Source organism: Acinonyx jubatus, chromosome D2, assembly GCF_027475565.1.
Source record: "Acinonyx jubatus isolate Ajub_Pintada_27869175 chromosome D2, VMU_Ajub_asm_v1.0, whole genome shotgun sequence".
Classification (NCBI taxonomy): Eukaryota; Metazoa; Chordata; class Mammalia; order Carnivora; family Felidae; genus Acinonyx; species Acinonyx jubatus.
In genome coordinates this window covers 72066039-72080347 of record NC_069393.1, presented here as the reverse complement: position 1 = coordinate 72080347, position 14309 = coordinate 72066039, and the positions used below count along the sequence as shown (strand labels likewise).

The 14309-nt window shown below is 54.8% G+C and overlaps 1 protein-coding gene across 1 annotated transcript; it reads right to left on the bottom strand.

Annotated features, from left to right (window-relative positions):
- Positions 1–537: 537 nt before the first annotated feature.
- Positions 538–13725, bottom strand: KCNK18 (potassium two pore domain channel subfamily K member 18). The gene is made up of 3 exons (XM_027062023.2): positions 12824–13725; positions 10069–10197; positions 538–1755 (listed from the first exon to the last, which is right to left on the bottom strand). Exons 1-3 carry the CDS (start codon positions 13041–13043, stop codon positions 944–946), a joined length of 1161 nt encoding a protein of 386 aa, XP_026917824.1. The 5' UTR covers positions 13044–13725; the 3' UTR covers positions 538–943.
- Between the last annotated feature and the right edge of the window lie 584 nt (positions 13726–14309).

Below are 14309 nucleotides of genomic sequence, written 5' to 3'. Positions count from 1 at the left end.
GATTCTCACAAAGAAGCTGTCAAGAAACTTTGCTTCTCTGCAATCAGACATTTCTCATGACCAACCAAGGAAATGGGAAGACCCTTGCAGTACTCCATGCATGTGCCAACTAGTTCCTACACTGACTTGTGACATCCTCTCCCCGGCCGGGGTCCCCGGGGGGGGGGGGTCACTCCAAGACAAGGATTTGTGTGCAAGTGGGTTATTTGGGGGTGATCTCAAGGGGAATGGAGAAACGACACGGAGAAGAAGGAGGGCCAATGCAGGGGGTGCTGATAAGTAACCGAGGCTCGATTCCACTGGGGAGTGCCGACCCCTTCCTCCACCAACGATCACCCAAGTCAACATTTTCACATGCCCGCTCATTCAGGAGCCACTCTGGTGGGAACACGGGTCTACACAGAATCTGGCAGTTGAACTATCCCAGGCCCCCGTGAACACAGGTGACAGTCACATTTCGTGGCACCAGTGTACCTTACATGGGCTGAGATTGGGCTGACCCCGCACACATGCATGAAGTCATTCAAGAGGAGAGGTCGTTCAGACTAGCTCTGTTTCACCGAGGGTACGTTTTAATTTAGGTGAAAGTACGGACTGCAAAAACAAAGGTTCATTTTTTTTCTGGTGTCTCAAGAGAAGCTATGACATCCATAAGGTGGTTTCATTTACATAAGGTGGGGCTTTTGACAGACGAAGACAGGACAATGAACTGGGCTTCGGAGGATGGGGAGAGTTTTTGTCCAATGCCTTGATGTGAAAGGCATTGGCCACATTTCTGCAGGGCCTTGAGACCAAAATCAGCTCTCGTGCAGGATTTGTCTCCAAGCCCCACGGTCTCAGGTGACAAGCGGCAGGGCCACCCGTTCCAACTGCACTGCCCTCAAGAGATGAGGCAAGGAAAGCAGCTCATCTGGCATCTGTCCCACAAGAGATGGTGGAGATCTCACTTTTTAACAGGATGGTAAAACGCCCCTCTCGCCAAGAACAGCATGAGATTTTTATAGACGTGAATCAGCCTGTTTTGCACCAACTTAAAAGCAATGCACACGATCTCCATCCCGATGATGATATAAATGGAGAAGAACAAGAAGTGAGGGTGTTCCAAAACGGTGTCCCCAAACCCAATGGTGGTCAGCGTGACAAAGCAGAAATAGAAGGCGTTCTCGAAGTCCAGTTTCTTCTCCCAGATGGGGAGGATGGCGGCTGCACAGGAAATGTAGGCGAAGACGAGGAGGGCGATGACCAGGAGGGGGACGTCCAGCTTTTCCACCTGCCGTCCCACCTCGTCCAGGTTGCTGATGACAGAGTAGGAGAGCCTCCCTGACGCCAGCTCTGGACACGAGTTGCTCCTCTCGACGGCCCGCGGGGGCGGTTGCAGCGCGTTCTGCTTCTCCCGTGCAAGAAGTCTCTCGAACAGATCCACGTTGCTGCCTGGGGCTGAGGGACCCGTGCCGGGTTTGGGGTCCGGAAGCTCTTGGGTTTCTATGACGATCCTGGGGACGGCTCCGGCCGCAGGCGTGGTGGCAGAAACAGGCTTGGTGGCAGGCCTTCCGCAGAGCAGGCGGGAGCACCACTCGGGAAGGTGGGGCCGGACGAATGGGAGTTTTTGGAACCGATTGTAAGACGTGGACAGGAGGGTGGCCAGGATGTCACCCGTGTCCGTGAGGACGAGGAACATCAGGGGGATGCCAAAGAGGGCGTAGAGCATGCACAAGTATTTGCCGAGCCTGGTGACAGGGTAGATGTGGCCGTAACCTGAAAAAAGAGGACAGACCCTGGGATGCTGGTCTGCTCTTCCCCTTCCCGAAGAAAGTTTTTTTTTTTTTTTTAATTTTTTTTTTTTAACGTTTTTATTTTTGAGACAGAGAGAGACAGAGCATGAACGGGGGAGGGGCAGAGAGAGAGGGAGACACAGAATCAGAAACAGGCTCCAGGCTCCGAGCCATCAGCCCAGAGCCCGACGCGGGGCTCGAACTCACGGACCGCGAGATCGTGACCTGGCTGAAGTCGGACGCCCAACCGACTGCGCCACCCAGGCGCCCCCCGAAGAAAGTTTTAAAGAGACCTTCTGCCATTTCTCCTCCTTGGTGTGATGGTTTACACAACGTGTTTGAAAATATTCATCTTAAACCATTCATCCAGGGCACCTGGGTGGCTCAGTCGGTTAAGCATCCGACTTCGGCTCAGGTCATGATCACATGGTCTGTGAGTTCGAGCCCCACGTCGGGCTCTGTGCTGACAGCTCAGAGCCTGGAACCTGCTTTGGATTCTGTGTCTCCCTCTCTCTCTCTGCCCCTCCCCTGCTCATGCACGCGCTCTCTCGCTCTCTCTCTCTCAAAAATAAACATTAAAAAAATTAAAAAAAAAAAACCCCATCCACCATCTGGCATTGGGCCCGTTTTGGTGGGGGAAGCAGGAGGTGAAACTCAGCTACTCTTCAGGATAAGGAGCAACTCATGTCTAGATATGTGACCCAAGATGTCCTCGGCAGGGGACAAACATGTCTGGGAGTGGGCTGATTGCTTTTCATTTTGCTGCGGCCACTTCTAAGCATCCGTGTGACCGGATGAATGCAGGGGAGAGGCCATGGATGGCTTTGCCATCATACCCACCGCCTCCTTCATCCTCCACGAAGGCATCTGTTTTTAAGAAGCCACGCTTGTCCTCCCTGGGATGTCTGGGCCTCTTGGTTCGTTTGTTTCTATACAACAGGCTATTACTATGTGCCATCAGAGCACAGCAGTGTGCATGGAAGGAGGGAGAGGGGACAGAAGGACTAAAATACAGCTGCTGCCCTCAGGGCCATTGTGGTTTAGTAGATTGGACAGACGCGGTCACAAGTGCTAGTGAAGGGGTTAGGTTCCCAGCATCTAGAATCTTCCAACCTGAGTGCGAACCTCAGCTCTGGCATTTCTAGAAAGTTACTTGACGGCTCACATTTTCAAGTTTCTTAGCTGCAAAACAGGAACGGCAGTCTCCGCTTTGTGTCCTGACTCGCTGGGAAGATGACACGAGACCAGTGCCTGACCCATAGTGGGCAGCCGAGAATCGTCAGCGTCCCTGCCCTCAGGAGCCCATAAGAGCAGCCAGCAGCATTTACTGTGGGCTGGTGTCAGCCCACCTGCCTAGGTAGGCGTGGTTGTCACCATTCACAGGCGGGGAAACTGAAGCTTGGAGGAATGAAGTAACTTGGCCAAGAGCGCTCAGTGATAGGCTTGGCAGTCAAATCCCCAGAACCATCTGGCTCCCATGCCAGCATTCATTCCCACGGGGTCTGGAGCACCCAAGGGGGCAGAACCTTCCAATCATTAAGAACCAGTCAGCCAAGCAAAGGGGGTGGGCGGGCTGAGGTTTCTGTCCTCTTCAAGAGTCTTCTCCGTCCATCGCCCAATCTCCCCCCCCCCCACCCTCACGTCTACAGCAGGGCAGGAGCAGAGAGCTATCAAACCCCCACAGCACAGAGAGTTGGATCTTCTGGAGTGAGCAAGCTCAGTGACTTCAACAAAACGAGGGAAAAGCTTTTGTATTTAATGCCTGTGTTTAATTTTTGATGTCATAAAGGAGGATTAATACAGAAAAACCTAGGCCAATTATGTAAATTGATTTGAAGGCACTTCCCAGGCTGGCTATGCCCCAGCCTCCTCCGGGGCTACAGTCCCCTGTGGTGAACTCCGGCCTCAGGCTCTGCCTTCCAGGAGCACAGAGGCGTTCAGGTTGCCCACCCTCACGAGGGTCCTGGGAGAAGGCTGTGGACCTCAGAGGGGCTCATCAATGGGCACCCATCCCAGGCACTCTACGCCACACTGGGTTGATTCCACAAGGCACCTTTTGGTAGGAGGGACAGTTAATTCTACGTGTGTTCATATGTGTGCGCATACTGAGTGCTTACTGCATACACAGTGCTGAGCAAAGTAGATATGGTATCCAACCTCGCTGAGCTTCTGGTTTAGTGGGAGAGGAGGCAGATATGAATCGAATCACTACACTAGTGATATATGCATAGCAGCTGGAGACCGATAACAGGATGTGTAAGAGCAGACTGTCCTATGAGCGTTGAGAACAAAGGCATCTATCCTGGATTCGCATTTACTGAACGCCTACTTTATGCCAGGCACTTGTGGGCAGGGCTGGGGGCACAACGGGAAGCAGGCAGAAGTCCTGCCCTCTAGGACCCCTGGCCTTGAGCTCAGCTCTCCACCAGTGGAGTCCTCCACCTGTGACGAGGACCCAACAGGTATCTGCACGAGGGGGCAGGAATGGGGGCCGCATTGCCTAAACCTCCCGTTCAGAAACCCAGGTGTGTTCCAGGGGCAGGACTCGCCGAGAGAGCGCTGACGGTTCCAAGTGCCTCTGTTTCCCTTCCCTGTTCCCTCAGGGTCTTGAGCAGTTCCGGCTCTCCCCTCAAGGAAAAGAGGTTGCAGAAGTGGCCTCAGCTCCTTGTCCGGGCTTCAGTGAAAGCCCAGAACCACGAAGGAGAAGCAGGTGGGGGTGAGGACCTAAGGGGGAGAGGAGAGACAGAGGGGAGCCATGGGGCTGAGGGGTTTCCCAAGACACCGGACTTTCTATGCTAAAACTCTGGTAGTCCCAGGCAAACTGGGCGATTGGTCGGTCCAGCCATGAAGGAAGGTGTGGAAAGATTCTCTGCAGCGGGGAAGGTGAGGGAGGAGGGCACCCGGAGCCTCCCCTGCAGGGGCAGGAGCTCAGAGAGGCCTGGCCACAGGGTCCTGGTGGAGCCCAGGCCCTGCGTGTCAGCAAAGGTTCCTGTGCCAAAGCTTGTCACGGGCCCCACAGAGCCATCAGTCCTTACGGATGTTAGCAGCAGCCACAAAGTCCCAGAGACGGAGACCACCCTGTTTTCTAGATGGTGGATAAGCCCCCTAATTCTTGTACACCCCCAGGAGAGTCAGGAGAGGCTCCCCAGTAACAAAAAAACCTTTAAAAAAAAAAAAAGAAAGCAAATATCAGAGAGTGCATGGCCCCTGTGAAGGAAATGTATTAACCGTACCAATTACCAAATGCTGAAATGCCTAACGGAAAATCCTACCATTTCTTATAATGCATTCATATATTCCAGTACGGTCAGTCCACTCCACTTAGGCTGTATTTAATAGCCCGTGCACTTTACTTTCTAATCCAAGGGGACTGACCCAATTGGAAATGACTGGGGATTGGCCGACCTCACGCCTGCCAGGTGTCCCCTTTTCAACATTAAGGCCAGGTGCATTAAGAATGGCCCAGAGATGTAGGGCAGGAAGCACTTGAAACACAGTATTGGTTACAGGCCGTGGAGAGCCTCTCCAACATCCTCTTCCGCTCGTAATTACTGGGCGGCGTGACGTCCTAATTGATTTGATAGGAGCGTCGCCTTCTTGGGATTTAAACCAAGATAATGCATTTCCATTAGATCAGTGGTTCACAGCCTGGACTCCCGTTAGAACCACCTGCAGGGCTCTGAAAAATACTGATGCCTGGGTCTGTCCCTAGCGACTCTGACTTGATTGGCATGGAGTCCGGGCTTGGGAGCTTATAAAAGACAGCCAGATAATTGCAGTGTGCAGTCAGGGCTGAGAATCTTCACATCCGGTCAGCGCGTTGCAAACGCCAGCATGCATCAGGATCACCTAGAGAGTTTGTTAAATACAGACTGCTCGGCCCCACATCCATAGTTTTTGGCTCTGTAGGGCTAGGATGCGGCCTGAGAATTAACTCTCATTTCTGTTTTTTTTTTTTTAAGTTTATTTATTTTGAGAGAGAGAGAGAGAGAGAGAGAGAGAGAGAGAATATGAGTGGGGGAGGGGCAGAGAGGGAGAGAATCCCAAGCAGGCTCTACCATTCAGTGCAGAGCCTGATGTGGGGCTCGATCCCATGATCTGTGAGTTCATGACCAGAGCCAAGATCAAGAGTTGGACGCTTAACCTACTGAGCCACCCAGGTGCCCCTTAATTCTCATTTCTAACAAGTTCTCAGGTGATGCTCATGCCACTGGTCCAGGGGCCATACCTTGATAACCACTGCATTACATCAGTTCTCAAGGGGGGCAATTTTGCCCCCCCTCCCCCGAGGGACACGTGGCAATGTATGGAGACACTGTTGACTGGTGGAGACCGCAGGGGAAGAGGTGGATGCCTCTGGTTGGTAGAGGCCAGGGGCGCTGCTGGACAAGCCCCCACGACAAAGAACCATCGAGTTCAAGATGCCCATAGTGCCCAGGCTGAGAAGCTGCATTAGGCCAATTCCCCGAAGTCCTTGAGGAAAAGGAACACAAACTGAACCCCTTTGCTCATCTCCAGTATCTTCCTTGGAGTTGCAGCATCCCTGTAACCGTTGTTCCATTGAGCCGTGGGTTTCCCTGAAAAAGTCCAGCTGTGCCCCACCCCTGCTTTCCCAATAGTGACTTCCCTCTCCAGAACCTTAGCTCACGGCTAAATGTCACGGCACCTACCCCGTGGGGTTGTCACGTCATGAAAATTAAATAAAATAATGCATATAAAGCCTGTGAACATCATGCCCAGTGCTGGCAAATGCTCGGTGCTGCGGTTACTGTTGGTACTCTCTCTGCCCATGACCAGTCCCTGCCTGCACAGGCAATTTAGGTGAAGGACCAGTTCTGAAGGAAGCCACATGGGGGCGCCCTTGGACACACGCGTGTGCCCATTCATAAAGCAGACACTGGCTGTTCCCCCCACAACATTCCTTCATCTTTCCTGGAATACCACTACCCCCCCCACCCGCCCCACGCGACCCCCTGATTTAGGGATAGATCCAATTGGTCTAAATCATTCTGGTAACGTAACCCCCTTGCCAGGACTGGCTCGGGGTGGGAAGTTTCTAGAGTTTTTTTGCTGATGGTGACAGCCAGCCCTTTTCCTGTCTACGAGATGCAACTATGCCCAAATGGGAGTGGATATTGGTGGCCGTCTTGTGACCTGCTGAGCAGGACGGGAGAGTATCTGGTGCTCAATGTCATGGCTTAGCTGCACATGAACCAGCCCTAGAGCTGTCCCCCACTGGACTTGCGCTCCAGAGGGAACACATTTACACATTTTCCCAGCTGTTTCAGCCAGTAGGGTTGCAATTTGTGGTAGGGGCATCTGGAAGGATCCTGACGGCCACTCAGGTTTATCCTCATGCTGATCTGAAAGGCAGGACTGGGAGGAGCTACAGATGAGGGGACGAGGCTCAGAAGGGCCACATTGCTCCCTGGAGGTCACACACGGCTGACCCCAGGCAGCCAGCCTCCAGAGTCCACAGCTGGCCAGCGTGCTCCCCAACCCCACCCCCAAGTGTGAGGGAACCTCAGCACGAGCACCCACCCACGGCTGGGGCCCTGTGACCCTTGTGGGCCCATCCCTCGCAGGGACCGGTACTCTCTTGAATGAAGATGGGGCCTCAGTCCTTTTCACTGGCCGAGAGGGGTAGGGGCTGAGCAATGGGTTCCATTCCTGGTGGAGATGCTGACCCAGAAGCTTCTGAGCTGTGGCTGAGGTCAGCCCCACCATCTCTGCTCCTGTGACCCTATTCCCAGCAGGGGAGACTCCTGCCCGCCCCGGGGAGGCCCCTTCTACCCGCCCGTCCTGCTGCACCACCACGGAGGGAAGCCAGGGGCCCTTAGTTGGGCGAGCGTCCTCAGACAGGGCCCAGGGACACGGTGCCCAAATGGAAGAGCAGCCTTGTCCCCGTAGCTCAAGAGGCAACTGCTCGTGCCATGTCCCCCTCTCTCCTGTCTGATCCCTGCTCTCAGGCCACAGAGGTCTGTTCCTCCAAGCACCTCAAAGCTTTGGAGTGTGGTCCGACTGTTTCCTCTGCCCGGAAGGCTCTCGCCCTTCTTTGCCTGGCTCACCTCTCCAGATCCTTCAGCTCTGTCACTCAGGAGCCCACACTTTGTGTGGCGGCCAAGAAGAGGGTGTGTGTGGCTTGGGGGGTCCACAGAGCCCCTTTTCAAATGAGCAAATGGTCACTGTAGAGGGCAGCGCTGCCCCTGCAGCCTCCCCTCTACCCTGGACTCTGGAAGGGACTGGTCTGGGTCAGTGACGTTCACGTAGGAATCTTACCTTTGTTTGGGGGCTGAAGACACGCATAAAGGGAACGCGGGGAAATGGGGAGAAGCCGGCTCCTTCCCTGCAAGGACCTTCCCTCCCAGCCACTGATATCGACCCAGCCACACAAGGGGTCTCTGGGAATCTGAGCTGTCCCTGCCGCCCAGGCACAGCCAGACTCTCCCTGGGGCTGCCCAGGCAGGGGTGGGCAGGGGTGGGCAGGGCCCCGGCAGCACCCCACAGACCTGCAAGGCTGGCAGACTATTTCGGGAAAAGAGCACTGGACGTGGAGTCTCACGGCCTATTTGTGGGTACCAGCCCTACTCATGGCATGCCCTTGGCCCCTGACAGCACCCCTCTGGGCTCAGGCTCCCCCACCTGATTCATAAGACCACTGTGAGCTTTAAAAGTCCCCAAGGGTTGGGGCGCCTGGGTGGCTCAGTCGGTTAAGCGTCTGACTTCAGCTCAGGTCACGATCTCACGGTTGGTGAGTTCGAGCCCCACAATGGGCTCTGTGCTAACAGCTCGGAGCCTGGCGCCTGCTTCAGATTCTGTGTCTCCCTCTCTCTCTGCCCCTCCCCTGCTCATGCTCTGTCTCTGTCTCAAAAATAAATAAAAACATTAAAAAAAAATTTTAAAGTCCCCAAGGGTAACTGTTAGTTCCTGTCACTGCCCATTAGTTCCTCCCTCACCTCACCATTGGTGCTCCCAGTCCTGCTCTGGCACACCGTCCTCCCTCTCCACACCATACCCCACCCCTCCCCAGTGCTCCCCGCCATTCCCTGGGAGTACAGTTGTCATCTACATGCTGGTGACTCTGAAACCCACCTCCCTAACTCCACCCAGAGCTTGGAGCCCCAGAACCACATTTCCGGCAGTGATGGGTGTCTCCACCTAGAATCTCCACTGGAGCCTTGGCCTTGACTGGCCCCGAATCATCACCTCCATCCCCAGGCCCAGCGTCCTCACCTCCCCCCAGCCTGCCGAGCCCACCAGAGCTAGAGACAGTGGTGTCTTCCCCATCCCCCCGCAGACTTTTCCTGCAAAGTCCTCGTTCAATCCACCCCTCTTCTCGTTCTCATGACCATTATCCTGGATGAGGCCATTGCCATCATCTCCCACCCAGGCTGCTGCAGAAAGCCCCCTAGGGCTCTCCATGCTGCCAGCCTTACTCTCTCTGGTCCACCTTCATGCTGCAGCTGGGGTGATCTTTCTGGAATGCTGAGCTACCATTCTCTTCCCTTGCTTAAAACCCACTGGACTCTCCCCACTGCCCTCGGGATGAATCCAGCCTCCTCGGCCTGGCTCACTGGCCTTCCTGGGGACTGGTGCTTCCTTTCCCTCCCACGTCTCTTCCCCCGGATTAACCTCCTGACAATGCCTGCCATTCCTTTGGCCTGGAGTCCCTCTTCATGACCACCTTCTCCCACGCTGCTCCCTGTCGGACTCAGCAGGCCACCAATCCCACCAGGGAGCCTTTAAAATGTTCCTACCACTTAAGCATTGCCTCTTGGACCACCTCCAAGCCTGTGGCAGGTGCCCCTTCTCTGTGCTCCCAGAGTACCCTGAAGGCCTCATAGGCTGACCACGTTTGGTTGCCTGAGTTCTTCTGTCTTGCCCCGAAGTCTGGGCTCTGGCAGGTACCATTGGCAAGAGGTGTTCTGTACAAAAGCATTCAGCCAAGGAGCGGGAGGCGGCTGAAATGCAGCCCCTGCCTTGCTCATTGGGGTCCACACCCGGGCACGGGGCTGCACCCACCTGAAGCAAGGGCCCTCTTTCCTAATCCCCACCAAGGACCCAACATCAGTCCTGCTCACTGCTGTATCCCCCCTCCCCCACTATCCACCACCCCCAGCAAGGAGCAGCGGCCACTCAGCAAAGAAGACCCAGCACGAGGTAGGCATTTCACATCTGTTTCTTGACCAAATGAATTGAACGTTCCAGCCTCCCCACCAAGGGTCCTCAGCCTCACTCTTCTCCCCCCTCCTCCCCCAGGTCTCTCTCCCAGGCCTGCCCTTGCCTTTGGACTTACCCACAGTGCTGATGACTGTGCAGCAGAAAAAGAGTGAGCTCAGGAAGGACCAGTCTGCAAACGTGTTGAACCAGTGGGGTTTCACCTTCTGCAGCAGCACCCTGAGATCCTGTTTCCTGCCTTCCTCAACTGGGAAAGAGTGAAGGAGAGGGTTTTGCTCAAGACAGGTCCCATCCAGGCAAAAGGGTCTTCCCCAGGGACCAGGATGGCCCCTGCCCTGTGGCGTCATCAACACCAGAACTTGGCTCTGCTTTTGCACATCTCTGCTTTTAGTGCCTGCGGAGATTAAGAGGCCACATACCCCATGAGATGAGCACCCAAGGGAGAGGCCCTCAGGGGTCCGGCCCGAGCTCAGCCATAGCATTGCTGCGTGGCCTTAGGAGGCTTTCTGAACTTTCTGAGCCTCTACATTTTTCACTTGCAAAGAAACATACTAACTTCTGCTCAGTCTCTCCCATGGGGCTCTTGAGCATTGAAAGCAAAATGGGTTTTATGAGCTGTAAGCTGTTATATGGATGCAAACCATAACCACTCCCGGAGGTTATTAAGCCTGATGGAATTTGGTGCTCATACTGGGATCTGTGCACACCAGTTGCCTGAAGATTTCTGGGAAGCCTTGGCTTTCCAAACATCTGCCCCAGGGTCAACGGAGCCGGATTGGGGTCCTGGTTCCTCAGGGAGGTTCCCAAATAGTTCCGTTGGCCTTGGTGGCCAGTGGCTTTTGAGACCCCAGAAGCCACCTTGAGACTCTGGCACATGGCAGGAAGTCACTACTCTGAATGGGCACTGACCTGGGAGTCCAGACACGAGCACTCTAGACCCAGGTCTGAGTCTCCACCTGTGTCTCCCTCTCTCTCTGCCCCTCCCCTGCTCATGCTCTGTCTCTCTCTGTCTCAAAAATAAATAAAAAACATTTTTAAAAAATTTAAAAGGAGCCTGAGTGGCTCCTGAAGCTGTGGACAAGACGCTTCCTTCTGAGGCTCAGTTTCCCCATCAGGGAGGCGGCATGGCGTGGCAGTGAAAACTTGGGCTCCGGAGTCCCAATGCCTAGGGTAGAATCCTTGGCTCCACTTTCTAGCTTGTGACCTTGGCAAGCTGCTCAACTCCCAGAGCCTCCGTTTTCTAATCCGTGAAAGGGGACAACTCATACAACCCTCTTGGGCTGGCGTGAGGATTACGTGAGGTGATGCACCGAAACGTGCTCGGCAAAGGGTCCTGCACTTAGCTAGACCTCTTCAGCGTTTTAATCTCCAACAAAAACCAGTAAAAAACGAGGTTGGAGGGGCGCCTGGCTGGCTCAGTCCATAGAGCGTGTGACTCTTGATCTCAGGCTCGTGAGTTCGAGCCCCACTTTGGGCAGAGGGATTACGTAAACAACAGTAACAAAATCAAAATGGCGTTGGGCCAGCTCTGTATTCCCGTCGTGTTCTGTGCATCAGGATCATCCAGGAGACTTTAAAAATAAGATTCCCTACCCAGCCCCAGAAATCCTGATGAAGTGGGTTTGGAGAAGAGCTTGGGAATGTATATTTCAGGCAAGCTCCCTGGATGACTGTGACCTGTCAGGTTTGGGAAGCTCTGAACTTGTTGACACGCGAGAGACTAGATGGGATGGCTCAGAGTCCCAGTAGCAATGGCAGAGGACATCTCCTGGGTCATCTGAGTTGGCGTGTATCTGTCTGGTAGATGTAGACAGAAGGGGTGGGACCCTCGGAGGAGGAGAGACACTGTGACCAGCCTCCAGTCAGGCGGCCTCAGCCAGAAGAACCTGCCCCTAAAGCAGGGCTGGGCGGTGGGAGGGGCTGTGAGCAGCCTGAGCAGAGGGACACGTGAGGACATGTCACACTGGGGAACATCCTGTTCTTCCCCTCACCTGTAGGCTCCGTTTTTCCTTTGTCTTTAGTTATTTACTCTCTATATTTTATTTTGCTCTGCTAAATACATATTTGCAAGCTTTGGGGAACAGGGCAGTGTAGAAATAAGTGACTAAATACAAATGAAATGCAGTAAGGCCATAAAGTGCCTTCAAGAGGCTTCCTGTCCTTTATGTCATCTGCTTCCCACAGGGTCTCTGTGATTGGCAGGCCTGAGATTGTGGGCCGCCTCTGTCCAGCACACTGAGACCTAGAGAGGGCAAGGGCTCTCCCGCAGATCACACAGCAACCGGGACCCCAGGTTCTTCCCACAACCAATTCCCCTCCCTGAGCCCAACAATAGAAAAGCCATTGGAAACAGGAAATGAGAGAGAAAGGGGACAGGCTGCTCCTCCTGGGGGTCCAAATCCAGTTGGATTGCTCTTGAATTCTAATCTTTGTAAACTGAGTCACGGGGCCAAGCAGGCAGAGCTCGGAGGACCTGCCTAGGAACCCCCAGCCCCAAATCCGGTCACCCATGCCGCCCATACAACCTCACCAAATCTCTAGCAATCCACCCTCCTCAGAACCTGCTGGTCTGGGTGGGGCTGGGCGCAGAGGCAAAGGGAAGGGGGCTGGACTTTCCAGAGCACCTAGTGGGTCCTCAGGGCTTTCCCTACATTCTGCACAGCAACCAACCCTGACAGGCCATTACTCTCCCTATTTTACAGAGGAGAAAACTGAGGCTCCGAGAGAAGTCATTTGCCTAAGGTCCCGCCCAGGAATGGGGAGAATAGGAGCAGAGAGTGTAGGGGCGCCCCTGCCCCACCCCACCCTCTGCTCCCTGGGGCTGCCCCCACCCACCCGGAAAAGGCTGCCCTGTCCCCGGGGGAGCCACCTACCTGTTCGGTTGCATTTCAAGATGCCACAGAGCTCCCCCAGGAATTCCTCAAACTCCGGGTCATTTGGCCCCAGGTCCTGGCCGCCCTCGATGGCCGAGAAGAGGGCAGCACCCAGCAGCGCGTAGGTCACCAGGGAGCAGAGGAAGCAGAGGCGAGGGAACAGCTTCTCCAGGGCCTCCTGAAAGCACCTCCCGGCCTGGGGTGGCCCGGCAGCCTCCATCCTCCCAGGAGCGCCCGCCCAGAACAGGAGTTGCTGATGGACGAGGCAGGAGCGAGGCCCCAGCAGGAGGAGGACAGAGAGGAGGAGGGGGAGGAACGGGAGTGCCCAGAGAATGGCCAGGCTCCAGCGCTAAGTGGATGGTGCGTGCGCTTCCCCCAAGGACTGGGAAGCAGCCGGTACTCATCACGTTCAGTTACTTAGATGGCGCCCCCCGCCCCCAGCGCTCCAAATTGCTATTGATCCGCCAGCCTGGGAAAGGCCCTGTGGCGGCTTTGGGCAGGCGCTGGGGTGGTTGCTCTGTGCTTTGGCCCTTCCCATCTGGAAGCTGAGACTTTTGACTTCCAGGTGCCAAGTCTGACTTTTGGTTTTTAGTCAAGCAACCGTCCTTCCGGAGGTTGGGCTACCTGTCTTGGACAGGTAGTAATAATGGCAATGAGTCTGGCCAGGGAGCTCTACAAGTTTACAAAGGGCCTTTATCCTGCGTGGATCCAACTGTTGGTCATAATTCTCCACTCCTCTGTACCATACCCACCTTTGCGGTGGCCTCTCCGAGGGCAGAGCAGAATTCCATGCCCCCTAGTGTTGACGTAGGCCATGTGATTTGCTCCGACCAATCGGGTGGTAACAGACCGGAAGTAAGCAGGGGCTTGGAAATGTGCTGGTGAAGCGGAACTTGCTCCCCTGGGCCCTGTCTCTGCCACGGGAAGAATATGCCCGGTGACAGACATGGAGACGTGTGCACATGAAACCCCCTCCCCCACCCCGCCCGCCTTCATAAAAGGATGTTCTTTGAGGCTTCAAAGGACTTGGGTCATGACAGCCTCCGCTATTCATTCTTTCAGAGCGTCCCTCAGCTTCCCAGGCCTCTCCTCTGGCAAGCCCTGAGCAATGACTGAGCAAGATGGGGGTACAAGAGCTTACCCAGGTCTGTCCACCCCCCGGAGGGACTCCTCCAACCTTCAGGCTTTGTTCCAGAACTCCCTGTTGGTCTGCCAGAGATTGTTGTCAGCTCTGCGTCATGATCTGAAGGCTTTCTCTGTCCCATGCTGCATCCCAGTAAAGATCCCAGCAGAAGATCCAACCTGTGGCAGTTGGCGCCAAAGTGTTCCGAGAGAGCAGGCTCTAAGATGGAAGTTTCGGACTGGGTCGCTCAATACCCAGCTGGTCAGGAAATGGTGTGGAGACAGCTTGGCTCAAGGTGGCCGTCCAGTTGTTAAACATCCGCCAGTGGTGAAGTAGAACGGTGAGCAGGTGGAAGGTGTTGAC

Bases quoted from the DNA above. Each gene is read 5' to 3' on its own strand.
- KCNK18 (XM_027062023.2), bottom strand. From the start codon at position 13,043: ATGGAGGCTGCCGGGCCACCCCAGGCCGGGAGGTGCTTTCAGGAGGCC. The intron at 10,198-12,823 runs GTAGGTGGCTCC...ACTCTTTCCCAG, and splicing joins CTTGAAATGCAACCGAACAG to TTGAGGAAGGCAGGAAACAG. The intron at 1,756-10,068 runs GTAAGTCCAAAG...CTCTTTTTTCAG, and splicing joins CACAGTCATCAGCACTGTGG to GTTACGGCCACATCTACCCT.